This window comes from Tilletiaria anomala (assembly GCF_000711695.1).
Source record: "Tilletiaria anomala UBC 951 chromosome Unknown K437scaffold_8, whole genome shotgun sequence".
NCBI classification, from domain to species: Eukaryota; Fungi; Basidiomycota; class Exobasidiomycetes; order Georgefischeriales; family Tilletiariaceae; genus Tilletiaria; species Tilletiaria anomala.
Genome location: NW_013547014.1, coordinates 70,918 through 94,337, shown reverse-complemented (window position 1 = coordinate 94,337; position 23,420 = coordinate 70,918). Strand labels below are relative to the sequence as shown.

At 55.8% G+C, this 23,420-nt stretch overlaps 7 protein-coding genes across 7 annotated transcripts; 3 read left to right on the top strand and 4 right to left on the bottom strand.

Annotated features, from left to right (window-relative positions):
- Nucleotides 1–1,260: 1,260 nt before the first annotated feature.
- Nucleotides 1,261–1,653, bottom strand: K437DRAFT_173818 (uncharacterized protein). Its single transcript, XM_013389991.1, has one exon. The coding sequence runs from the start codon at nt 1,596–1,598 to the stop codon at nt 1,365–1,367; it is 234 nt and encodes a 77-aa protein (XP_013245445.1). The 5' UTR covers nt 1,599–1,653; the 3' UTR covers nt 1,261–1,364.
- Nucleotides 1,654–2,327: 674 nt separating this feature from the next.
- Nucleotides 2,328–6,107, bottom strand: K437DRAFT_254008 (uncharacterized protein). Its single transcript, XM_013389990.1, has 4 exons — nt 4,303–6,107; nt 3,401–4,213; nt 2,678–3,325; nt 2,328–2,603 (listed from the first exon to the last, which is right to left on the bottom strand). Exons 1-4 carry the CDS (start codon nt 5,959–5,961, stop codon nt 2,436–2,438), a joined length of 3,288 nt encoding a protein of 1,095 aa, XP_013245444.1. The 5' UTR covers nt 5,962–6,107; the 3' UTR covers nt 2,328–2,435.
- A 210-nt stretch (nt 6,108–6,317) lies between these two features.
- Nucleotides 6,318–8,301, top strand: K437DRAFT_272309 (uncharacterized protein). Its single transcript, XM_013389989.1, has 4 exons — nt 6,318–6,834; nt 6,928–7,198; nt 7,289–8,032; nt 8,105–8,301. The coding sequence occupies exons 1-4, from the start codon at nt 6,568–6,570 to the stop codon at nt 8,113–8,115; spliced, it is 1,293 nt and encodes a 430-aa protein (XP_013245443.1). The 5' UTR covers nt 6,318–6,567; the 3' UTR covers nt 8,116–8,301.
- K437DRAFT_231954 (uncharacterized protein) lies at nt 8,149–12,320 on the bottom strand. The gene is made up of 5 exons (XM_013389988.1): nt 11,144–12,320; nt 10,996–11,065; nt 9,154–10,926; nt 8,772–9,085; nt 8,149–8,691 (listed from the first exon to the last, which is right to left on the bottom strand). Exons 1-5 carry the CDS (start codon nt 11,995–11,997, stop codon nt 8,349–8,351), a joined length of 3,354 nt encoding a protein of 1,117 aa, XP_013245442.1. The 5' UTR covers nt 11,998–12,320; the 3' UTR covers nt 8,149–8,348.
- Nucleotides 12,321–15,312: 2,992 nt separating this feature from the next.
- K437DRAFT_254004 (cysteine proteinase) lies at nt 15,313–17,822 on the top strand. The gene is made up of 2 exons (XM_013389987.1): nt 15,313–16,857; nt 16,928–17,822. The coding sequence occupies exons 1-2, from the start codon at nt 15,501–15,503 to the stop codon at nt 17,737–17,739; spliced, it is 2,169 nt and encodes a 722-aa protein (XP_013245441.1). The 5' UTR covers nt 15,313–15,500; the 3' UTR covers nt 17,740–17,822.
- Nucleotides 17,762–18,690, bottom strand: K437DRAFT_277489 (uncharacterized protein; the record flags this gene model as incomplete). The annotated part of the gene is made up of 4 exons (XM_013389986.1): nt 17,762–17,782; nt 17,863–18,004; nt 18,086–18,228; nt 18,688–18,690. 4 exons carry the CDS (start codon nt 18,688–18,690, stop codon nt 17,762–17,764), a joined length of 309 nt encoding a protein of 102 aa, XP_013245440.1.
- A 2,964-nt stretch (nt 18,691–21,654) lies between these two features.
- K437DRAFT_220400 (DUF1212-domain-containing protein) lies at nt 21,655–23,363 on the top strand (the record flags this gene model as incomplete). Its single annotated transcript, XM_013389985.1, has 2 exons — nt 21,655–22,492; nt 22,558–23,363. The coding sequence occupies 2 exons, from the start codon at nt 21,655–21,657 to the stop codon at nt 23,361–23,363; spliced, it is 1,644 nt and encodes a 547-aa protein (XP_013245439.1).
- Between the last annotated feature and the right edge of the window lie 57 nt (nt 23,364–23,420).

Below are 23,420 nucleotides of genomic sequence, written 5' to 3'. Positions count from 1 at the left end.
TGCACACGACCTTCCCCATCCTCTTCTTCCTCGACAACCGCACCAGCATCTCCAAGCGGCTCCCCACGCGCATCGCCAATTCGCATCTGCGTCGGCGGCCCCACCACGGGGTGCAGCGCTGAGACGCGATAATCGATGACATCGAAGCCGTGTTGCTGTGTTTTCTCGTGCTGGATATCCTGCAGGTTCCACGGCGCGACGCGACCTGCGCCGGGCGAGATGGCCGGCGAGGCTGCGGCTGCGGGCGACGTGGCTCGGACTGAGGATGAGTTAGCGGCGGCGGCAGCAGGGCCAAAGCTAGGGCTGCCGGCAGCGCCTCGTGGCGAGCGCGTGCCACTGGGACTGTAGCTGCCACTGCTGACGGATAGCGTCATGGCGGGCGACAGCACTTTGTCGGGCTCCGCGCTGCTTCGGCAGGCTACGCTGTCAGCGCTCGCGGCGAGGTTTCCGCTGCTCACGGTCTTCCTCGCGGTGCCTCTGTGCGCAGACGCGAGCTCCTCACCGTCCAATTGCCGTTCGTCTGCTCTAGGAGAGGCAGTAGGAGTGCTGCGCCGCAGGCTCAGGCTCCTGCTGGAGAGCGTGCGCGGGCGCGTGCGCGGGCTGAGCGCGGTGGAGAATGGCGCGAGCTCCCGCTCTGGCGGGAACGGTCTCATTCCCACTCCTGCGCTTGCGCCCATGCCGCCGGATCTGGAGGGAGAGCGCATGCGCACGTGCTGCTGCTGCACGGACGCGCCAGAGCTGCTGTGCGGGTGCCCAGCGGCAGGAGCAGCGGTGCCGTTGTACTCGGCTAACGCCGCTGCCAGCTGCTGGTGGTGGGGGGAGAAAGAGGGGCTTGCAGGCGACGTGGGTGATGCGGAAGAAAACGATGAGGCGGAGGAGGAGGAAGAGACGGCGGTGGCGGCGTGTGCGTCGCGCAAACCGGCCCGGATGTATGGAAAGCCACCGTTGCTTTTGCTCTTGCTTGTCCCCGCAGTGCCGGAGCGAGGGGGGTTGAAGGGGGGCTGGTTTAGGACGCCGTTGACACTACTGCTGGTGGATGTGGCGGGCATCTTTTTCATTCCGGCCCGGATGTGCGATGCGTTGTAGCAGGGTCAAGGAAGAGCGGTGATAGGCGGGGCGCGGCAGCCTGTCTGGTGTATAAATATAATTTCTCGCGCTTGATTCGGCAGCAAAGGGCGCAGGTAAAAGGGAAAGAGAGAAATGGGGATCTCAGCAAAGAGAGGTGCGCGACACGCGGGTGTATGCAATGCTCACAGCGGTATCGCCTTGAGCACGTTCGCTTTGTCTCCGTAAAAGTGCCTTGGACCGCCACCTCAGAATCGCGCTGCACCGCTCCTTTTTTTCCAGCTTGTACCTTTGCCGGATCAAAGAAGAGCGTTGGAGGATGGGTGGCACGGACGCGCGCGCAGGTAGGTCGCGATACGGCGGTATCCCAGGCAGGCATGTGAGCGAGATGCTCGCACCTCGCCTCGCTGTGTATGCAGGACACGATAGAGAGGGGGTGAGCCGACACGAGCCGGGTACTCTGTGCTCGCTGCCAGTAAAAGGAGCGCGCGAGCGAGGCTGGTGGGAGATGCAGCAGGGTGTGTGCCACCCATGATTTGGATGCAGCGAGAGAAGAGAGAGGATGGATGATGACCTCTTGAGTGCTCCGGCCATGGTTGGTACGTGGTGGGCTCCCTTGGTGCTGTCAGCTAGCTCGCTCACATCCAAGCCACCATAACCCTTCCGCCTGGCCATCGCATGGATGCTGCACCCAGATTCCCCGGGAATCTAGGCGGATAACTGCGCAAAACCCCGCCAGGAATACCTGGATTCTCGCTTCTGACTTGCCGAAACGGGAACAGCCAGCATGTTGGTCCGTGCGTGCCTCGTACTTTTGACTCGGGAAAAAAAAGAGTAAAGCTTGGCGTACGTACAGTCTAGCATGAAAAGAAAGAACTGTTCAGAGAGAAAAGAATGAATGCCCCTCCATCCTACTATTCCACTCTAAGAATATGGATGTTTTAGGGTTGGCCGCTTTCATGTTTTCTATTCTATTTTTTCTTTCACTCGGTGACCTCTTCCATCCAACCATTAACCCCCCCCACATTTTGATTGCACCCATGAGCCGTCGACCGCGGCCGCATCCCATCGACTGCGCCTATGCCAGACCTCCTGGCGATGCGCACGAACCCTGCCACTCGGAAGCACAGCACACCTCGCCGAACACAGGCTCGCTCGGCGAGATGCACCGCCTTCCGCAAACCGAACCGGCGTTCACTTCGCCCGACGCGTTGGGGCATGGGCCGCTCAACCGATGGGCGCATCGACAAAAGCTGAATGGAAGCACAGAGTGTTTGGAGATGGATGCATTTTACATACATGGCATGCGTCAAGACGCGGCTTGTTGGTTCGATCATGCCTTTTTTGAATAGTTCGGTCTCGTCTTCTCCTCAGTCGACCGAGTCCTCGTCAGGCCCTGTGCCCTCGCCCGACGTCTCCTCTGCCTCATCGTCCACGAGCATCGAAGAGTGCTTCTGCTGTTGCCCTCCCTGCCGTGCTGTGTGTCGACCATGCCGAGCCAGCTTGCCCTCGTCCTCATCATCATCTTCGCTCTCGTCCTGTGTCCGAAGTGACGATAGCCTCGTGTTAGTGCGTCCACAAATATCTGGAACGAAGCTCGAGGCATACGCACCTCGTCGTCCGAATCGCCTTCCTGATCGAGCGCTTCCTCATCGTCGTCGACGATGAAATCATCCAGGCTGCCCGCTTCATCCGCGTCCTCGTCGTATTCTTCTTCCTCTTGGTCCTCAGCTGCATCTCCCCGTTCGTCCCCGGACCCTTCCTCGCTGCCTTCAGGCGTGTCGACAACCGCATTGTCCTCCATGACTTCGTCTTCATCTTCCTCGTCCTCGCTCTCGCTCTCTTCTTCCTCCGAGTCGTCCTCGTCACCGCCGAGCGCAATGTCCTGCAACTCGCCCTCCTCGTCCCCGCGCTCGACGTCGTCATCGTCGTCATCGCCCTCCTCATCAACGTTCATCGCGTCTGTTTCCGCCTCCTCTTCCGCGTCGCTCTCGACCCACACCTGTCCCTGCGTCCGGTCGAGCGCCTGCTTCCTGCTTTCCTTTTTGCTACCGCCCTTGGACGCTGCAGCGCGCGCGGCTCCGGCGCGCGCCTTGACGCCCTGTACGTCCACCTGCGACGCGTCGTACGTCGCGCGCAGCTCGATCTGCGCCAGCACCAGCTCTAGTCGGCCCTGCAGCTCTAGTAGTTTGTCCTGCGACGCCAGGCGTGCCAGCAGCGCCGAGTGCAGGTGGAACAGCCGCGTGACCAGGTTCGGGAGCTGGGCAGATGCGCAAACGATCAGCAACCCTCCTCGAATCGATCACCTCTCCGCCAGCATAACCCATGCACTCACCGACATAAAGTAGGCCGTATGAATGACGAGCGTGATCCTGACCCACTCGATTAGCGCCTTGGCCCGCTGGCTGCCTAGCGCCCCTCGACTCGTCATGTTGCCGCCCTTGTTCATGCGTTCGATGCAGTGTTCGAGCAGCCGCACGGCCAGCGGACCCGACAGACGCGCGACTGTGCCCCGAATCAGCACCGGGTCTCCGTGTACCAGGGATGAGGTGAGCAGGGTGGTGTCACCCGAATGCAGCGCTTGCGTCAGCGCTTGGGCAAGCGAGGCCGAGCCGCCCGCTTTAACTGTTAGAGCACGCGTTTTCGATGCAGGTCCAAATCCATCGTCATCGCTGTCGTGCGCATCGTCCGCGTCCTCATCTTCATCAGAATTATCGAGCCCTGCGTCCTCGTTCGATTTCTTCCCCCTATTTCTCCCGCCAGCAGCACCCTGACCGAAACTGCGGACGTTAAGGCTCTTGAGTCTCTGCGCCAGCGTCGGTTCGTCGAGGTCTATGCCGAGCTCGGCCTGCTCGTCGATAAGAGCATCCAGCTCTTCCGCCTTGGGAATCGCACTGCTGCCATCGACAAGCCCGAGCTGTGCCGAGAGCGCCGCGCCCGCTGCGCTTCCCGCGCGCACGCTTTGCTTCCCACCCGCTGCGACTGCAGAGGTGGAAGGGCCATCGTCGAAGCGCTGCATGGGGCTGACACCACCACCGAGCGCCGCATCGCTGCCGTCGTCGAGCGAGACGAGCAGATTGCTCGCGTCCCCGGACCGCGTCAGCTCCAGCTGCGATGCGAAAGGCGCCGCAGCGTCCGGGCGGACGACCTGAAGTGCGTCGATGCGTTGAGAACATCATAGTCAGTGCCACTCCATTTGGTGACTGCGATGGCTAGGTCGCAGGATAAGAAACTCACCGCACGTTCAAGCACCAGCTTGGAACCCCTGACAAGCCTCGCAAGCAGAAGCGATAGTGCACCACCGTTCTCTGTGCTTTCAGCCGCAGCGACAGCATCTACGAGCGGCAGCGTCCCGGTACTTCCCTTGGCACTGCTAACGATGCGGACCTGCGAGACGGGTTTCAGCGTCGGCAATGCTGCGAGCGCGCTGGCACGTCGCTTCTTTTTCTTTGTGCTTAAGCCAGAAGCGTCGGTGGCGGTAACAGCGTCTGCCCCGGTAGTCGCAGCGGCATCAAACGAAGTGGGAATGCTGTACAGCTGCGCGCTACCTGATGACGTGACGATGAGAAGGAGCTGCTCCCCAGTCTCCCGTCCCTGCGATGCAGCAAGTTGCAAGCACTCGATGTGCCGAGCGGCTGAATCGAGCGTGATGAGCGCGAGCGGCTTGCCATTCTTGACACCCGAATCATCTGTGGGCACTAAGGAAGGGATATCCCAGATGTACAGCGTCCGGTCCTCCTCTGCAGCACTGACGAAGCGAGCACCGTTGCCTTCAACTTGATCCCCGGCTTCAGCAGCGTCGCCAGAGAGCCAGACGAGGTGCGTGATGGGCGTGGCATGGCCTGTAAAGTGTACAAGCGGTGCGTCGGGCTGCTCGAAAGAAGCAGGAATGGAGGATGCTTTCGAGGCGGTTGAAGCAGGGAAGAGTCGAATGGAGTGGTGACCCACGAGGACCGTCTTTGCAAGGGGAGTCGATACAGGCGCATCAGCGGGAGCGACAATATGGACGCCCGTCTGAGCTTCCGGCACTATACGCCGGCTTGGTGCGATTGTTCTGCCATGTAAGGGCTCCTGCGTTTCAAGCTCGTACACACGGACTACACCATCGCTCGAAGCAGTCCAGAACTGCAAGGGATGATGGCTTTTGCAAACGACATGCAGCACGCCTTTGTTCCTTCCCGTTCCAGCCATAGCTGCCGATGCAAGAGGCAGGGTAGTGGCGTGGATTCCGTGCGATGCAGCTGAAAATTCCGAGTCGGAGAGAATGTGGGTTGTCTTGCCTAAAGAAGGGGAGAACAGATGCACCTGGCCGTTGTCGAGTCCAAGAGCTAGCACTTGCGTTTCTAGCTGAGTATCCTCGGAACTGCCGTTCGGCTGCGAGAGGTCTACACTATCTTCTCCTGTCACATGATTACCAGGCTTGGACTTCCGTCGCTTCTTCTTCTTGCTTCCGTCTGTGCTGGTATCCGCCTGTTGGTCATTCGGCACAGCTTTGGCCGAGCTGCCGGCGCTAAGCCGCCCCCAGGCAAGCGTGTTGCACTTTGCCTCATTGGGGATGATGTAGTCCGCCACCAACCGCCCTCCCGATGAGCCTACCACTGCGCCGGTTGCGCCTGCCTCAGAAGCACTGACAGCGTAGATACGCAGACGATGGCGGTCGATCGCCTGGCTCAGCAGCGCGAAATAGCCTCTCCCGCTGTGTTGCTCCAAGGGCGAGAAGGCCGAGAGCACGCCGGCTGCTGCAAGCTCATCCAGAGCGGCAGCTGAGCTGGCAGAAGTTGAGGCGCTGGCGGAAAGAGCATTGAGCGAGGAAGTAGAGGCAGGTCGGGACTTGCCGCTGGAGCGTTTCGACGAGCCTTTCTGGCCGGATGCGTTCTTCTGACTGATGGACGCCATTTTCACAGACGCTGTGGCCAGGACCACCTTTTGCGGTCAGCAGCACCTCTACCTTTTCTATGTGTGCGTGCGAGGTGTCAATGCCCAGCAACCCGTGTCCGCGAGGCAAGCTGCTCTACCATGCTCTGGACCTCAGAAGATTGCCAGCAGCAGATGGGGCAAATGCCATGAGTGCTCGAAAGCGATTTTTTGCTTTTTTCGCAGCCGTTCACAATCACTACATCTTTCCTCTGCTCTTGACTTTTGTTTCCGCTGAAGGAAGCTTATGTAAGCAGCTAAGGAGTTGCACCGATCCAACCACCACACTTGCCACACAAACACGATCGATCGTACATGTCAAACGTCGGGCTCACGTTATCGACGCGATTAATGCCTGCACACAGAGCATGGATGGATGTGCATTCGAGTGTTCTGCAAGCTGGCACGGCCACGTTTCCCACGACACCTACCATTAGCGTGTGCGGGAACGGCATCGCCGCTGATCAACTTTAATGCAAATCGAGGCTCCCGCCCCTTCAAAAGGCGACTTGGAAGCGCTTGTGCCAACCGACCCCGGCCAGCCAAAGAATCCGAACGACCGCCTGGCCCATTGGCCACCACGTGAACATGTCACGCCTCGGCTCATCTTCGCTCTCCTCTACGCAGTCTTCCTCACTGAACCCACAGCTGCCAAAGAGAGGGAACCGCACTGCGCTCTTTCGTTCTCTCATCGCCGAACATCAGCAGCAGCACCAACGACTAAACAGTCAGCAGCCAGAACAGCGCAAGGTGGACGTGTACAATATCGATGGTGCACGGACACAAAAGGAGAAGGATGCGCTTCTTCAAAGGAAGAATGCGGACCGCGAGTGGATTGCAGAGGCTAGACGAATAGTACGTTGCAATCACCTCCAGAATTCTTGTCACAAGGGCGGCAGCTGACAAACGTATTGAGTGCACCCTCGGATTTGATGTTGTCTGCGACAGCACCGCGCAATCCTAGCTCTCGTCTCCTTTCTTGGCGCCATCCGGCGCGTCTATATGGTAAACAGTGGGGTGGGCGGCGTGAGGCCGACCTCCTCTTCCGAGACGTCAGCCGATCTTGCATCAAGCGACACAGCATCTTCAGATCCTTTCGCGCGATGGAAGCACGTTCGGAGCATGGATGAGCGCCAGCGCGATGAGCTGGACCTTCAGGTGCGCGTCATGCTCAAGCGGCTGATGGAAAGGATCAAGGAGCTGGAGAAAGCTGAAGAGAGTATGTATTTGCTTGGCTCCTCTGCCGAGAGACGGTCGCAGCAGAGCTGACGTATTCTTGTCACGCATGCCATCCCCATCTTCACACTAGTCCGAAAACGCACCTCTCCGACGTCACACGCCGCTTCGAACCCACTCACAATCCTCCTCTCCCTCTCTTCGTCCCCTACCTCGATACATTCTGCAGCGTACTCCTCGCAATTGTCGCTGCATCGTTCCGGCATCTGCCACTACCTGAGCTCGCTCTTGGCGCACGCAGGGACGCGGCAGCGGGGCATGCAGGAACGTTACCTGAAGAACCGGCGCACGCGCGAGGGCTGGGATCGAGGGTTAGGCGCTGCTACCGCGTCCAGCAGCACGCAGCGAGCAGATGGAGGAAAAGAGGACGTGACCGGAAAGAGCAGCGCTATTGGCCCATTGCAGGGTTCTACCAAGGGCATCAAGCTTGACCCGTCCCTCGTACCCGCATTCACGTCCTCGTGCGATCCTTCAACCTCCTCATCTGACGTGCTCTCCACGTTGACACCCACGCAAATCCAACAGTTCGAGTCAGAGAACAGCGCGCTGCTCTCGTCTTTCGAGAGCGACCTGGCGTCAGTGCAACAGGCCGAGTCGAAGCTGTACGCCATCGCGGAACTGCAGACGCAGCTGATACAGCACCTGGGCCAGCAAAGCGAGATGACGGGCAAGTTGCTGGAGGAGAGCATTGGACATAGCGCAGAGGTGGGCCAAGGGAACACACAACTAAGGAAGGCAAAGGAGCGGAATCGGCAGGCCAATCGGATGTTGTGCCTCTTTCTGATAGGGAGTGGGCTGGGATTGTTGTTCTTACATTGTGAGTCATATTGGCGATATTCCTGAAGAGAACACCTTCGACGGCTCAAGAGTTACACACATGCGATACCAGGGATTGATTGAGGCTGGTCTTTCTGCATAATTGTAACGACCAATGCATCTCCCAAATTCAACATAGCACTATACACGCTTGGTACCAGTACACAATTATTAGAAAGGGACATTGCATGCGTCAAGATTGCACCTAGCATATTTTCAAAGCATGCGGGGCCAGCAGCCCGATCAGCCAAGTGTTAGGAAGGCCGCGCCATAGCTCGAATGTGCAAAAACCCGCGGTGCGGATCGGTATAACAACATCAAGCGATCTCCATAAACCTTGCGCGCTTCTCTCCCTGACCGGCGATACTGCTCTTGCTGCCTTTGGGGCTGTTATCAGGAGCTTGACGTTTCTGTTGCTGTTGCTGTTTCTGTCCCTGTTGTGCTTGCTGTTGTTGTGCTTGCTGTTGTTGTGCTTGCTGTTGTTGTGCTTGCTGCCGATGCTGTTGCTTTTCACTTGCTTGAGAAACTCGACGAGCATTAATCGCCGTGCCCTCGCCTGGCAGCACGTCCAACGCGTCCGCTACCGTCGACGATAGATCACCCTGATTTGAGTCCGACAGACTTCCGGCTGCAATGAGATTCTGTAGCATAGAGACGTACCTAGCGCGGCAAGGAATTGGCACATGTCAACCATGCACACTCAAAGCAAGAGCTAGGTAGCGCTCGAAGTCACGACTCACTCCTGGTCCGAGAATCCCATACACACGAGTGGGTTCGCGTCAAGCTCGCGGGCACAAGCAAAGCTGAGGCGCGACATGCTCCCCAGTGCCAGCGTCGCTCCAGCATCGCAGGTGCTGTCCCCCTTGAGCTGCTGCTGCTGCTGCTGTTGATCTGGTTGGGGTCCGAGTTGAATAGCCTGATTCAAGGAGGAGGCAGCTAACTGGGCAGTCGTCGCAAGCGCCTTGTGCAAAGCGCCATTCTCAACCGGTGGAAGACCGAGCGATCTCGGGATCTCATCCAGCTGTTGTACCGTCTTGAGATGAATGAGATGTTTCTGTGATAAAGATCTCGAGTAAGCAGGCGCACCAGAATGGCGCGTAAGCTGCCACAGGTAAGTCTCACCTCAAGCATATTCAATAGACCCTGTTTCGTGAAGGGCTTGGGCAAGATGTCGTTCATGCCGTGGTTCATATAAGTAAACAGTTCGCTCGGTTGCGAGTTAGATGTCATCGAGATGATCGGCGTGCGCGGATCGAATCGACGAATGAGGGACGTCGCCGAGACACCGTCCAAGTTCGGCATGATAATGTCCATGAGGACGAGATCATATTTCTCGAGGTTCATCTTGTTGACCGCATTGACGCCATCGACCGCGACGTCAATGGCGCAGCCAAACACTTGCAAGAATTTCGAGCTGAGCTTGCGGCAGACTGCATCATCATCTACCAGCAGCACGCGGGGGGGCACGGCCCAGCCGGGGACGTAAGTTGATCTGCGCACGCGGAGAACAGACGGCACTTTGTCGCTGGTCCCCGGAGTGTCACCAGGACTTGGTCCACCCTCTACGTCGGACGCCAACAGACTCGAGCCTCCTTTTGAGCGCTTGTCGATTCTCGGCATACCATATGGCAACTCGTCGATCGAAAGCACTTGCAGCGCGCCAGCCTCGCTCGGAGATGAAGATTCGGACAGGGCCTTTGCTTTGGTCGTCGAGGAACCTGTTTTGGCGCCTGGCTCACTGGATCCAGTAGGAGAGTCTCCCGCTTGTCCTTTGTTGAGACTGTCTGCGTCTTGTCGCGCTTGAAGCGTGCCGACGGTAAACACTCTCAACCCAGCATTCTCATCCAGGAAGGTAGGGTTGAATATCGATATTCCCTTTGAGCTCCCGGTCACAATAGCCGGGGCAGATGGGCCTTCCGTGTTGGATACGGAGCTGCTGATATTGCTGCTGCTGGCCGCATGTGCTTCGTCAAAATGAGGCGGGTGCAAGAAAAAAGAGGGCGTGCCTGTCTCGACCGTTGCAAAACTGCGGTCAACGCCAGCACCAGTCTGATTGGCCACGCTGGTAGGCGCAGGTGTTGCCATTGCTGCGGGTGAGATAGTTTTGGACGACGATGTCTGACCCTTGTGCGAAATTGGGCGATCAACCACTGTCGTGGACGGGGATGTTCGTAATCCGGCTGCAGAGACGCCGAAAAGGCCTTGACTGGCGCGAACGGCGATCTCACTCATTTGAGCAAAAGAAGCTGAGGCAACCTCAGAGTATGAGCCGATGAGCTTGGCAGCTTCGTTCGATTGAAGGAATGGACCCGAGTCATTGGATAGCAGACCCGTACTGGGCGATGGCCCTTCGATGGTTCTACTCCGATCCTGCTCGGTATTGACGAGGTATTGAATGAGGTTCTGCATCAGCTGGTCTTGTTCAAACATGTTGCGTTGGTATGTGAGCATCTCGGAGATCACACCTTGGTACTGCTTGGTGAGGGTGCTGATATGGTTCGTCATCTGATCTTGGACTATCGTCAAACTTTTCACCTGCTCTTTCAAGGCCGCGTAGTCTTCTGCAGCCATGTCCGCTGCCTCAGCACCCAGGGGTACCGCCGATGAGTATATGTGATCTTCTCCATCCTTCCTCTTCTTACCAGTCGGGATCTTGCGCTTGACTTCATCCAGCAAATCTGGCCTTGCGCGCACAAAGCAATCGTGCTTGAATTCCCACATCTGATTACAGTCGCCGTTGCTCGATCCTGGCGCCATTCCGAAAAGTGCCTCGAACATGGCCGGGTCCTTCTTCACCTTGTGGAAGTCGTACTTATTGAGCTGACGGACAAAGGATGCAAAGTTGGAGTGCCGGAAGTGACGTGGTAGCACGTGCTTAGTAAAGTCGTTCATATTCTGAAGCCCAAGCAGTCAAAGCTCAGCTTTTCGTTCTCCACCTTATGAATGCAAGCATAACCGGCTCACGGCCACAACAAAGCTCGTACCACTGAGCGACCACCTGACGATTTCGTTCCAAGATCCATCCTCCAGCATGCTGAGCAGCAGAAAAGAGTGGTATGGATCGGTGAATTGGCATGCCTCCCGGCCCTCGGTGCAGGGAGCAGCTACTCACGAGAATAGCCGTCGAACAAAATGCGATGCTGCCTTGCCTTCCATATCCTTGCCATCTGTGCCTCTTGCAATTGCACCGCCAGTTCCACCTGCCTCTGCGGCGTCACCCTCATCGTCGCGTCCTTCATCCGTGACCTGATGAGCTTCGGTGGGGATCCTTGAGCCTTCTGCAGTCGTAGCAGTAGCAGAAGGCGCAAATATTCTGGCATTGAAGCTGGGTATTGATGTTGCAGACTGGGTTGGATGCTGCAGTGCGCCTGGCTGCTGGGATTGGACGATCTTGGCATCCGTGAGGGTAGCAGTGGCTCCTTCGGCCGTGTGGTAGGCGCTTGGGTGCAGCATAGCGTCTACGGAGGGATCAGCGCCTCCGATCAACATTCCTTCCTGAGCGACTCCTGGATGGTACAACACATTTGTCGGAAAGCTGCTTAGCTGCAGTGGGTGCTCCGGGTGCAGTGCCGGATGTGCGTATGTCGGGACATTGGTGGAACTCGGACCAGCTTGCGCAGGCTGCATGGGCACAAACCCAGTGATAGGTGAGGGACCGTAAGCACTCACGGGTGACTGCTGCTGTTGCGGTTTTCGATGCGACGACCTGGAGCGTGGAGTGCACTGTGCGAAAGCGGCATCGAAGTCAAAGGCAGCTGCTGGCTGACCTTGCCGGATGGTGTGTTCCTGCCGCCGCTGAGCGTCTCCAAAGCACCGTTGTACGCCTGATGGTGCGCCGGATGATGATCCCATCAGCTGTGGCGGCTGTGAGTTCACAGCAAAGCCATTGCCTGTCACTTGCGTTTCAGGGCTGGGGCCGCTGCTGCTCGCTGGCGGCGCTCCGTTCGCATTTTTCATTGGTGGCATTCTGAGCGTGTGACTGCCATGGATGGACAAGTACAGTGTTCCGTTTCGCAGTCCAACAGGCTCGCTTCATAGATTTGAATGCGTGCGCAGATCGTGCTTAGTCGGTCCTACACCTCGAGACGGTCAAGGGTTACGTTCAAGCGGCGCGGCGTTAAGCTAACACTAGGAAGATCGATCGCTCCAACCACGTTATATGAGACGTGGACGAAGTAATGACCTGCCCGGTATCCATGCTGCTTTATCTGTTGGAGTGGCAGCTCCTGGATTTGCTGGGGGCTTCGCGCTGGGTTCTGTGATGATGATGGCCTGCTGCGAGATGTAATGTCGGCGATATGCGAGATGTGAGAGGTGAATAAGATGATGATGTGATGATCAAACGTTTCACGCTGTGCATGCACGCACTCAATCGCTCACTGCGGGTACAAAAAGAAAGAATTACAAAGCGTGTATAGTAGGCAAAAAAAGAAAGGTGGAAGTCATTGCTGACAGCAGGACCACAGGGTTGTTGGTTTTTTTTATCAGCTGTTGCTTGGTACCTGGACGAGCCCGTCGACCATGTTCTCCACTTCCAATACGAAGCATCCATCAACTTCGTACAAGTTGCTTCACGCCTTCGTCGCTACTATTCATCCTTCCTGAGTTCAACTGTACGGCATATACGCCTGTTTTTTCTCTTTTACTGTACACAGTGGGGACAGTACCCAGGATCCCCATCTCGATCTCGGTCATCATTCGAGGCATAAAACCTTACTCTTCATTGAATACACGCCTTTCTGGGCACCCTTTGATTGCCTGTGTCTTCGTATGTCGGACAATGAGCAAAGGCCGTATCATGATAGACAGGGCTGGACGAGCATACATGTGCTACCGTGTTGCTCTATAGCGGCTTTAATATGATCCAAAGGAAACGTAGAAGGCTCAAAGGTACAACAACAGATCGACATAATCGAGGAAGCAGCGGCATCATCCTCAACGGGCGAGCTGAGCGCGTAGCGCGCCGTAATGAGAGTAAAGAACAGGCTACAATTATGACCCAGTCTGGAGCCCTCAAGGTACTACTAGAATGCCCTTTAACCGTCACAATACTGGGGAAGAGCGGGGCAATGTCGAAGAAATAATGCCGGCGCTTGGTAAGGAGAAAGCCGAAATATTGACCTCTGTTTAGATCTCGCTGATTAGCTTTCTGTTGCAGCAAGATGCTAATCAAATGATGATCATCGACAGTTAGAAGACGCTGATGAACAGGCAAACAATTCTAATCAATTTGATGAAGCATCAGCAATAGCGTGAGCAAGCGCACGCGGGCTATCGGCCAGACGTCCCCAGATTCTCGATGAGTTCCAACGCGCTCGCAGAGACGGGACGGCGAGCTCTTGAAGGGTACACGGAGAAGTGCACAAGATTGAAAACGATCCAGTGAATGGCCCTGCAATTGCACTTGCTGGTGCGCCCGCGCATGTCCGTACGAGATGGCTTGGTGCAAATATTTGGGCGAATGACTCGTGCACATTGGCGCCATAGCTGCAGGCATCGGAACTGAACAACTATCCCATCGTTCATCGAACCTTCAACCAAAATTCGCTTATTACGGTCGTAGAGGCTTGTACTTTGTGCCGTCGCAAATCATGGTTAGGCAGAGATTTCAGCAACTCCTGGGGGCAATTACTTTCGCACGAAGAATTGAGGTCAGAGAGATGCAACGTCACCGTAGGTTGGAACCCTCGACAATTTCATCGTAGACACCTTCCAATTTCTTCTAGCAAATGGCACCTCAGAACACCTGGAAGATCGCGGATATGGCGAGCAGATCGGCGGGGCGGACTCATATGTAATTATGGCCCACTTTTGGGTATGCAGGTCGGGGTCTCTAGAGAACAGAGTGCCAGAATTCGAGGGATCAAGTTTGAGTCACTTTCTAGAGGGAGATTGCAGTGAATTTTTTGGGGATTCGATACATCAAGAGAGTGCAATGAGACTCATGGGACTACAATATATGCGATACAAGGTGTATGTTACATCCACATTGCAAACAAGGATGCTGATTGATTGAAGCTGAACCCGATCTGTGGTTGCTACCCTTGTCGCTGCTGCCGAACGCTTCGACGGCCGCAAGTGGTAACCACCAGCGGTCGGCCGATGACATCATACGCCATTGTCGGCGCACGAGCCTGGTGTGTCACTGACATTCAACCCTTCACCGACGCATGGCATGACGGATTAACTGACACCAAGACTCCTTAGGATCGAACCCGATCGACTCAGGTTGCTAATCACCGTGGAACGAACTGGAAACCTGAATGACAAGCTAGGCTTGAAATATATACATGATAATGATTCTCAATACGCATATTTTGAAAGCATATCCACTACCGCTGAACGTGGGCTCAACGTCTTCAACGATGGGGGTAAGTGACACTCAGATGCGTATGAAGGTTCCAGGCTGTCGATCATTAGTTGCGGTGTATGGATAGAAAAAATTTGTCGCATCAGGCGCGGAAGTGGTGCTAATACCCGTGCACTTCAATGAAAGAGCCTACTGGTCACTATTGGTGATAGACGTCGTCAGCCAACTGTCCATCCACTGTGATCCTATGCACTTATCTCCCACTGAGATGTTGACAATGGCGACGAAGATGTGAGTATTGAGGACCATTGAACAAGAAGTGAGAATGTAACACGAATAGTTTGGTCGAGCTAGACGTTAAAACGTGCACATGATTGTCCAAGGCAAACTGATACGTGGAATGGATGGGTATTTATCATAGCCTTGATGGGAGAGTTGTGTTATAGGAAAGCATATGATGATGAGAAGAATCAGCTCCTATGGCCCTTCAAGACAGAGGACCATGCATTAGATGAGGCTCTTTTTCTTGCTGTGGATTAAAGATTTACCTGAATGAAGAGTGCACGCACTCTAAATGTGAATCATTTGCAAGCCTTCAGACTTGGAGAATGCAGAGAATTCGCGCGTCTTAAACGGCAGCAAGTAGGTATCTGTGGCCTCCTTGCGACTGCCAGGTCGAAATGAATCGTTGACCGTGTTTGTAAATTGCGAGAGTGACCTGCACAGCAAGTCATACTCGCATTTGCATATGCTGAAGGTGATAGGCGCATTGTACAACAGGAGTATGGATTGGGTGAACAATGACGAAAGGCCAAGTGAAGCAACTTTGCAAGCTGATGTTTCATTTTAGCCAAGTGGAGCGGAACGGCCTCGGAGCACTTGTCAAGGTAGCAACTACACGGCCACAGCGAGCTGGCCCATCTTGGATGTGCTTCTTGACACGACATGAATACACGTCACACGTCAGGGACAGGGATTCGGAGGTTTATTTCCGTTTCTTCGTGGAACAAGCTCCCGGTACATGTGTCCGGATCGTTGCTGCTTGTCGCCAGGACAGACCGGGTACAAGACGCAGCGACTCTGCCGAGAAAACCGAGGTACGCTTGTGTTCATGCAGCAATCGTCCCGGTCCGGCTTGCTTAGTCATCGCTTGTGAGTCATGCCACCCAGGGCAACAAAGCGTGCTCGCCGCTCCGATCTAGGTGATAGACCTGCTGCTGGCAATGCATCTACCGAGGACGCTTCGCCGACAGCTGCCTCGCCCTTACCCCCGATGCCGCCTCCAGAGGAGGAGCCGCCTCTTCCACCAGCCGAAGATGGCCCGCCCTTGCCTCCGGTTGCATCATCATTCGTAGCACCCCCACCGCCGCCGGACGAAAAAAAACTGTTACCTACAGACGCTACGTCGCGGGAGGCTGGTGATGGCGCGCTTGACGAAGATGAGCTCATGCGCCGCAAACGCAAGCTGGAAGAGCTCGACGAGGCAGACGCTCAGCAAGACGCCAGCTATTGGGAGAAACTTGCGAACGAGAAGGAAGAGGCACTAAAGAGAGAGAATGCTCAGCGCAATGCCACGCTCTATCTTGACACCATCTCGCGGCAGCACCTCGACTTCGACTTTGAGCGCGTTTGCTCCGTGTCGCTATCTCCCTTGCACGTCTACGCCTGCCTCATATGCGGCAAATACTTTCAAGGACGAGGACCAAAGTCATGGGCTTCCAAACACGCTGTCGATGAGGATCATCGTGTCTGGATGAAGCTGGAGGAACCGGGCAAAGGCAATGTCTACATTTTGCCAGAAGGCACCCAGGTGCGCGACGAGTACAGCCTGTCAGCCTTGGAGGACATTAAATACCTTTTAGATCCGACGTTTTCCGAGCGTCAGGTCCGCAGACTCGATGCACCCGACTTACGTTCTTCGCGCGACCTTCAAGGCCGCTCGTATAAGCCAGGCTTCATTGGAATGAACAATCTGGGGGGCAATGACTACATGAACGTCGTCATTCAAGCCCTTGCACATGTCAAGCCTCTTCGCGATTTTCTCATCCGCGGGAGGGCTCTTCCACTGCAGCAGCGCAAGGAAGACGCTGAAACATTCGCAGGAATCGATGCAACGAGCTCATCTGAGTTTGCTGCGCGCTTCTCCATGCTCGTGCGCAAGGTGTGGAACTCGCGCTTGTTCAAACCGCAAGTCAGCCCGCACGAATTTCTCCAGGAGGTCAATAAGGCGAGCAAGGGGCGGTTCAAGCTGACTGCACAGGGAGACCCAGTCGAGTTCCTCGGCTGGCTCTTGAATCAGCTGCACATGGATCTGGGCGGAGGAAAGAAGCGCGACTCGATCATCTCGGCGACATTTCGCGGTGTCGTGCGCGTGGAAAGCCAAAAAGTGTTCGTCCGAAGCGGGATCGAGCTAGACGACGATGGTGGCGGACCACGGGACAAGCTTGACTCGGATGGCCGCAGGGAAGGTGGCCAAGAGGATGCGCAGGGTAATGCCAAATTCAACATCGATAAGGGTACGATTTACTTGTGACCGGATGCTCAGCTGCAAAGCTAATCCTTCTCGGTTGTCTACATTTCTCGCAGAGATCCAAACAAATCTCTCTCCTTTCTTCCTGCTTGCGATCGACTTGCCGCCGCCTCCGGTCTTCCAGGACGTGATAGAGAAGAACATCATCCCGCAAGTTCCGCTCGCTTCGCTGATCTCAAAGTATGATGGCATATCGTTTCAGGAAGCACGCGGAATGATCCGACGCTTCAAGGTGATGCGGCTACCCCCCTTTGTCATTCTGCACTACCGTCGCTTCACTAAGAACAACTTTGTCGAGGAGCGCAACCCCACGATCGTCAATTTTCCCGTCAAGGGGCTCGATCTCAAGGAGACGGTGGTGGGAGAGCAGAGCGAGGATATATCGACAATGTACCACCTCGTCGCCAACATCACACACGAGGCGACGGCGGGTAGCGTCAGAGAAAACCAAGTCTGGAGGGTTCAGGTTCACAGCAGGATTGATGGGGAACCTTTTGGACACCCAGTAGAGGCAAGTCACCGTTTAAAAAGGAAGGGGCGAGACCAAGGCGCAAATGGCCTCAAGTCTCAGGCTGATGCAGACGGCGAGGGAGATGACGAGGCGGACCGCGCTGCAGAGGAAAAGTGGTACCAAATCCAAGACCTCATCGTCGAAGACATCAACCGCCAGATGCTCTTTTTGGGCGAGACGTACGTGCAGATCTGGGAGAGGAAAGATGGCTCGCGTGAGGTGTCGGAGGTGATGCGCAGGATCGCAGCAAAACAGGTGGCCGAAGCGAAGGATGATGGGATAAAGAGCAAGCCAGTAGGGGCTAAACCGGCAACGAAAAGTACCACCATTATGAGCAATGGTCCCGCACATACGTGATTGAATATCGCACGATACACCTTTAGCTCCGGAAATCGTAGACCTGTAAAAGCGCAGCATATTGCATGAGCTCTTCCGGGGGAATGTTCGGCTTAGATGATGCGGATGCGAGTCTGGGCGTACCTGCTTGCCGTAATAAGCGCCAGCTGCAAGTGACGTGGCGGTGAGGACGGCTGGAACTGGACCTTTCCTTGCCCTCGGCAGCGAGCTGGCGAGCAGAACTGCAGATGCTGCAGCGCAGATATCGTAACCGTAGTCACCACCGCTGTGAAGCCCGTAACTGTAACATGAGCATGTCTCTCCCTCGTATCTTTCGACGCGCACATGCATCAGCATGAAGGCTCACTTCTTAATGCGGTAGCCCCCGAAACCGTATAGTGCACCGACGGTGATACCAGCCACAAGCGAGGGGATAGACCGGGTGCGAGAGTAGCCGATGATGCCTCCGATGGAGCAGAGGGCTGCCATTGTGAAGGCTGGGTGCTCAGACTATCAACGAACCAACGTGGATGCATATCAGATCAGCAGCCAGCTTCGCCCAACATGCCTGCCCAGTGTACCTCGGCGAATGCAGCGCCGCTGTGCCTCACCATGTTTGACAAATAAGCGACGACGCCTTGATGTTTCTACAAGTTTGTTTGCTCCTGCACGGGACGGCAAGGCAACAGCTGGAAACGGTACGTCTTCGCAGCAGCGGGCTGACACAGCCGAAAGACTCTTGACACAACGTTGAAATGCCCTTTTGATCCAAATGCTTCGGCAGTCCGCACTCTGAGCCATTCCGAGCTGATATCAGGGACGTTGACTTCGCTCTCTCTTTCATGTCATTGGAGATGCCACCACAGCCATACCCCTCGGCATTGGCGAGGCGTGTCACGTGATCTTCCCCGCGCCGCGACGGGCTAGTCGACTGTCACATCGTGGTCGTCCTCAACCGCCCGAGTTCACCATGGCACATGCTCTTAACGGCTTAGCCCCATTCGTCCACGTTGTTTCTCGTGGCCTGCTTTAACGGTCAACGACTGATTGGGCAAAAGCTTCTGCGCACGACGTCATGGTGCAAGGTGGATGACTAGGGTGCTCGGTTGCCCAATGGCACCGTCCTGCGACACGACATGCTGGTCTCGGCACTGGGTGGCTGAGTGCCTGAAACTTCGGCTGATCGAGCGGTAGCCGGTAATGATCTTCCGCAGTTACCCCCTTCGGACCAGTTGCAAGTATCCAGCAGCTCGCTTGGGTACACCACTCTCATAAGCTGCACTCTTTGCTCATCTCTGTTCTAGCCGGCTGGAAGGACCGTTGATCTTCCTTTGTTCACCTCTGCCCTATAGGTACTGACATTCGGCTGCAGTGTGGGTGGAGCCGTTATGTAAGAGCGTGTGCCATGAGTTCGCACCGGCGGTTGAGGGCAAGCACGATGTGAGGCAGTCGACTAGCCCGTCGCGGCGCGGGGAAGATCACGTGACACGCCTCGCCAATGCCGAGGGGTATGGCTGTGGTGGCATCTCCAATGACATCAGAGCGTTGGGGTATGTCTCAGTACGAATGCAGGCGTTGCCGTACCTTCAGACAGGCACTGTGACACTCTGTACAGCATCCAATCGCGGTCGACTGACGATGGGCCCAAGGTTCCGATCATGCTGGCTAAGCGCCCCGCCCCCAAAGCTTGCTAATGATCTCTACAAACATTGGCCAAGGTTCAACCCGCTCCTGGAGCAGGAATGGAAGACAACAATTGACATCTCCAGCCGGCTCGAGTAACATATTGATTCTTGACATCCCTCACCATCTCTTCGTACGTCGTCAGGCTAGGCAGAAGCTTCAGCCTGTCAATCGTAGCCCAGTCGGTGAGTAGTCTGAGCCTTATGGAAGTATGGGATGCTCTTTATAAACATGGTCGGAGCTGACAAGTTTCCCCACTTTTACCCCTTCGAACGACCACCATCCATTTGTTACATTTCTCCTCAATCCACACGCTTACTTCTCCTTGCAATCGGTCCTTTCCGCAGCCCCGAAGGGACCAATAGCGCCATCCACCCGCACTCACTCCTCAACACCGAGAGGATTATCCAGCGCAAGTCGTCTCAGGGTTTTCTCTCCTTGCTCAGATTGGAGACCGGTTCTCCATCAACTGGCAAGTAAGCAAGTCTTCATCGAATCAACAACCTCAGCCCCTGCATCCTTGCCTTGGAGCGGGATAGTACAGCAACCATTCGACATATAGAGACGGTGTGGGAAGGGATCTGAATCACGTTCGATCTTTTGCTAGGCAGGCACTAGCTGATCAACGTCTCGAGACCCAGGAGGAGATAAGTCGAGTAACGGTACAGCCAACGGCACTAGAGGCTCTTCGGGGCGGGCACCCAGGACCTGCAAAACCAACAGAAAAAAAAGAAGAAAGCAGCATCTAGAGTACGACAGACAGGACCAAGTGAGCGCGAGCAGTAGGCTTTCTTATCCACTTCAGGGCCCTGACTCTGATGATCTCGCGATTACTCTATGTACCCCCTGCAGGTGACCATGTCTCGCGGTCGCTCAAGCACGGGCTCATCAGGCCGTGGCGTCCGCTTCTCTGAAGACAGTGGCCAACCGGGAGGCATTGGCATCGACATGGAGCTCATGCGCGCGGCTATGGCTGATCAAGCTGCTGTGCAGCAGGGTCATGCCTCACCCATGGCGTCTCCTGCAACACGCAACGATCAAGGCTCCTCACCTTTCCAGCCTGGTTATTCCATCTCCGTGCCTCGCCCCTCTGTCGCATCCTATGCTTCCGTGCGTGACATTGGCCCTCTCGAACGTTCTCCTTCCGAATCGGACCGCAATCAGCAACCATTCAGGATCGCCAACAAAGGCGAGCACAATGACGATGCCAAGAGCTACTCCGAGGTCACTGAATCTGAATTTGACATGGACGACGTCCTCGAGTACAAAAGTGTCAAAGAGCGTCGTCCTACTACTGGCTCGGTCAACCGGGAGCATCTTCCATCCACGTCAGGCCCTGATCCGGACAGTACTGGTCGCAGCAATACCCAAGATGCACCGCAGCTCAGGAATCTCTTCACCCAAGAGCAGCAGCCACAAGGGCCCAATTTTCGCAACATTCATGGTCTCGAACTGCCCTCGCGCCCACAGCCGACTGTGGCTCGCCAGACCAGCGGAAACTTTCCTCCGGCTACGCCATCATTGCCTGGAGCTCGTCAAAACGGGTTGGGTGGCTTTGGCGGCCAACCTCCTCCAACTGGAAGTCCCTTCTCGCCGCACATCCAGCACTTCGACCCGCTCTCATCTCCATCGATGGTTCAGCCATTCTCTCCGCGCGTGACTGCGTCGGGTAGCGTCAAATCACCGATGCTCAAGCCTGCGCTTATCCGTCGCGGAGACAGCGTCGAGAACTTCAGGCAGTTTAAAAATTCCGACGACTCTCTCGAGCGCGGCGCTGCTAGAGGTAATGCATCCGAAGCGGACGTCATCAAAAATTCGTACCGCTTAGGCGTTGGTGTCGGCCCAGGCTCCCCAGGACTTCCTGCAAACGTTACTGCTGGTGGTGCAGCCGGCAATGGCCTTGCGAAGACCTTCATGGGCCTGTATGGCGCCATATCTGGTAGCAGCCCGGGCCAAGGCGTCGTTGGGCCGTCGTTCCATACCCACACTGACGACGAAAGCGATGATGCAACTCTCAATGGTGACCCAAACTCTCCAGTGTACAGCAAATTCGGAAAGTCAGGCAGCATGGACACAGTGTCGCACCCTCCTACACTGCCCATTTCCAACTCGGTGCCTCGCGCCCAGCCAGTTCCACCCCCAACTGCTCAGCGCCGTGACAGCTTCTGGGATATCAACGATGACGCAATGGACGAGAACGATCCGCGTCTTACGGGTCTGACGCGCAAGAGCATGCAGCTCAAGCGTGACAAGATGGAGAATTTCGACCACCGTCGCTCCAGCTGGAGTTCGGAGACAGGTGACCCGACGATCAAGCGGCCTTCCAACCGTCGTCGTGTCAGCCTTGGCAATCTCAAGCTGGAGTTTGGTGGGGATGATGACGATGGAGACGACAAATATACACCTCCTCGCCGGAAGAGCTTTGACCGCCGGAAGAGTGCCACCACCATCTCCTACCACGTCAGCCACGTTCAACAGCGCCAAAAATTCATTCTGAAGCTGTCCAAAGCGCTCATGATGTTTGGCGCTCCGTCGCATCGAATCGAGTCGCAGCTCAATGCCACCGCAGCAGTCCTGGAAGTCGATGCACAATTTGTCCACTTCCCCGGTATTGTCATTGCTTCCTTTGGGGACATCGATAAACACTCGTCCGAGACCCACTTCGTCAAGAGCAGCAGCTCCTTGGTGCTCGGGCAGCTGCACGAGGTTCACACCATTTACCGCCGCGTCGTGCACGACGAATGCAGTGTCGACGAAGGTACAGCCGAGCTCACCAAGCTGATCAAACAGAAACCAATTTACGGCGTGTGGACGCGCATCTTGATCGCTGGCGGTTTGTGCTGCGTCATTGCGCCTCTGTCGTTCGGCGGCAGCTTTGTCGATGCCTGGGCGTCGGCGTGCTTCGGGATTCTGTTGATGTTCCTGCAGCTTCGTGTTGCCAAGAACAACGCGATGTACTCAAACATCTTCGAAATCTCGGTCGCCATTCTCATCTCATTCGTCAGCCGCGGCTTGAGCACCACCAATATCTTCTGCTATCAGGCTATTGCGTCTAGTGGTGTTGTCCTCGTGCTTCCGGGCTACATCATCTGTGAGTGGGGATTGGTCGAACGCGTTTTGAATGAGTTTCTGACAACATCCTGTTCATTTGCCCAGTGTGCGGCTCTCTTGAGCTAGCCAGCAAAAATATGATCGCCGGTTCGGTCCGTATGGTCTATGCAATCATCTACTCTCTCTTCCTCGGCTTTGGCATCGCCATTGGCTCCGACCTCTACTTCTTGCTAGACCCGGCGGCGCGCAAATCGATGTACGTGCCACTCACTTCGTCCACTGAAGTGTCCGGCTCTTTCACTCTCGCGAATGAGACTATGCCGATGTGGAATGGCACCTTCTCATTCACAAACGGGACAGGAGGGAGCGGCAATTCGCTCAAACTTGGCAATATCAACTGCGAGCGTGACTTGGGCGACCCCTGGTGGAAGTCAAACGTCAGCGCATGGTTCAACTTCCTCTTCGTCCCGCTCTTCTCGTTGCTACTGTGCATGCACAACCAGCAGCCATGGAAGAGCAAGGAGCTTCCAGTCATGATCATCATCGCTTGCATCGGCTTCGCCTGCAACTTGCTCGCGAATCACTTCATCTTTAGCCGCTCGGATGTCGTCTCCGCCATTGGTTCCTTCATTATCGGTATCCTTGGCAATGCATACTCGAGGATCTTCCGCGGGACCGCCTTCACTGCAATGGCTGTCGCCGTCCTGTTCCTGGTGCCCTCAGGCATGAGTATGGCCGGTGGTCTAGCCATGACGTACAAAGGCTCAGACGGTGATCTCTACTCCAACGGTCTCTCCATTGGTTTTAGGATGGTCAGCGTCGCAATCGGCATCACGGTTGGTCTCTTTGGAAGTGGCCTTGTCGTCTATTCGTTCGGCCGCAAGAAGGGTGCAGCTTTGTTTGCGTTCTAAGACTGCACACCTCATCAACCGCGTGCGCTTGTCAACTCAGAGGGCACCAAACACATG